The 2,500-nt window shown below is 38.8% G+C and overlaps 2 protein-coding genes across 4 annotated transcripts in view; one reads left to right on the plus strand and one right to left on the minus strand.

Annotated features, from left to right (window-relative positions):
- Positions 1-1,671, plus strand: part of trappc2 (trafficking protein particle complex subunit 2) — a 3,031-nt gene extending 1,360 nt beyond the window's left edge. Inside the window, exons 3-5 of the mRNA XM_079617533.1 lie at positions 361-504; positions 1,207-1,293; positions 1,378-1,671. Of these exons, the coding sequence (XP_079473659.1) occupies positions 361-504; positions 1,207-1,293; positions 1,378-1,476 (330 nt within the window). The 3' untranslated portion in view covers positions 1,477-1,671. The remainder of the gene's footprint in view (positions 1-360; positions 505-1,206; positions 1,294-1,377) is intronic.
- LOC307001263 (ras-related protein Rab-9A) overlaps positions 1,531-2,500 on the minus strand; it is a 50,421-nt gene continuing 49,451 nt past the window's right edge. For 2 of the 3 annotated variants that reach the window (XM_079617527.1, XM_079617526.1), the window contains one exon: positions 1,671-2,500. This exon is cut by the window's right edge and continues 762 nt beyond it. The gene's annotated coding sequence lies outside the window, so the exon portion shown is untranslated. The other variant, XM_079617528.1, reaches the window with a different exon arrangement.

Consider the following 2,500-nt stretch of genomic DNA (forward strand, 5'->3'; position numbering starts at 1 on the left):
TGTCATTAAACAGTGCTGCTGATGATGTCATTAAACAGTGATGATGTCATTAAACAGTGATGCTGATGTCATTAAACAGTGATGCTGATGATGATGTCATTAAACAGTGATTCTGATGATGATGTCATTAAACAGTGCTGATGATGATGTCATTAAACAGTGCTGATGATGATGTGCTGATGATGATGTCATTAAACAGTGAGCTGATGATGATGTCATTAAACAGTGCTGATGATGATGTCATTAAACAGTGCTGATGATGATGTCATTAAACAGTGATGATGATTATGTCATTAAACAGTGCTGATGATGATGTCATTAAACAGTGCTGATGATGTTTGTACTGTAATCCGCTGACAGGACGATCACCGGCACCTGAACCAGTTCATCGCTCACGCTGCGCTCGATCTGGTGGATGAGAATATGTGGCAGTCCAGCAACATGTACCTGAAGACTGTGGACAAGTTCAACGAGTGGTTCGTGTCCGCCTTCGTCACCGCTGGTCATATCCTCCATTAGTGAACCATATCAATATATCAATATGTATATCATATAATATATGCCTGTGTACAAATAAATACAAATACACACAGCACAGGTTAAAATATCAACATTATTCAAGAATATGTGGCAAATCAAACATTGTTCAAGAGCATATAACATGTATTTAATGCCTCTCACTGGCACACACACACACACACACACACACACACACACTATAATCACAACATGCAGTGGTATGCCCACACACAGCCCCTTCTCAACCCTGTAAGGAGGAAATGTGACTAAAGAGAAAATAGTGTTACCCACTGACAAGTTAGTGGATGCATTGTTGTGAAAGTTTTAAATGTTTTTTTATATTATCTTTAAAGGCCCCAAACAAGTCACAAGATGTTTATATTGTCTGGAATTGTTCCATTGTGTCACAGCTTTGACAGAAGAAGCTGCCTGAGAGGGTACAGTGCAGATCTGTGCGGTCGGAAACTATTCTAGTGGTCCTCACACAACTCACGCACAGGGCCCAGACCTTTGAAGATCTCATAAACTGTGCATACATTTGAGAATATTCTACAATTGTACTTGTGTAGTGTGTCACAGTGATGGTGCCGGACTGGCAGGGATTCTAAGGGCCCGATTGTTTTGTATTCCTGTCTGTCATATAACCGTCCGACCTCAGGACCGTCGCTCCTTAACTTTACTTGCACACATATGAGACTCATCATGCTCCACGACGTCCGGCAAGAGGATGGGATCAAGAACTTCTTCAATGACGTGTATGATCTGTACATCAAGGCAAGTGGGGCATTACTTCTGCACTCCAGCTGCACGTGAACATTGCATTTGTTTTAAAACATCTGTGTGTGTGTTTTTACCCAGTTTGCAATGAATCCGTTCTACGAAGCCAACGCGCCGATACGCTCCACCGCGTTCGACAGGAAAGTGCAGTTCCTCGGGAAGAAGCATCTCCTCGGCTGACTCACACACACACACACACACACTCTTCAGTTTTGTGCTTTTTCTTCTACGTTTCAACATTCAGATGCATATTCATATTTGAGTCGTTTATACTCAGTGTATTCAGTGTCAGCTGCTGATGGTGTGTGAATAAATGAATGCAAAAATGCATTAATGATGAACACTTGTACATTATTAAATCAAATAAACAGTTTCAACAAGTATTGTTTAATTTCAATTTAACAATCTACAATATTGAGATTTTAGTGCATCTTTTTAAAGTAAGTGCTCAAACTCTCCACCTCATTATCCATATTTTTAGTACAAGTACTTTGTATATATTTGGCACACGCTACACAATTTGTATAATGTTAATATATTAGAAATCCACCCGAGGTTATGAACGCCTGTGTCCTGCGCACGTTAATCACAGTTTTATAAGAACATCTCCGTACTTCTGTCTTGTGTTCCAGTAAAAATATCTGAAAATCCATCAAACAAGATGTGTTTACTAGACCAGCGTAACGGCGTATGATATATTAAGACTTGTTTTCAGTAAATAAGACAAACTATTAGTCAATGAGGTGAGACGAATAACATTATCCAACAGATGTTCTTCTTCAGTGTCTCGTGTTCCAGCGCAAACATCTGGACATGCATAAATCAAGATACTTTTACTGGAGAAGAAGCAAAGTTATTCCTGAAATAATTAAGTTTATTTTTCTGACTCTACTGGCAGATGTTTGTTCTTGTTTTAAAGCACAAACTCATTCTTTGGACAAATTTACGTAAAAATATCTTGAGCTTCTCCGGTAAATGCATCTTGATTTATGAATGTTTAGATATTTGTGCTGGAAAACACAGTTTTGTTTTAAACAGTGTCTCTCAAGTAAATTCCTTTTGTTTTAATGAGGTTTCAATATTTTTAAAATGGAGGACAAAAGCCAGTGCAATACCGCAGTGCATTACATCTTCTTCACTACCAGACTCTCATGCTAACACAGAACACAATAACCCACTCAAGCCCCGTAAGAGAGATAAATAT

Source organism: Phoxinus phoxinus (assembly GCF_949152265.1).
Source record: "Phoxinus phoxinus genome assembly, chromosome: 7".
In the NCBI taxonomy this organism is placed as follows: domain Eukaryota; kingdom Metazoa; phylum Chordata; class Actinopteri; order Cypriniformes; family Leuciscidae; genus Phoxinus; species Phoxinus phoxinus.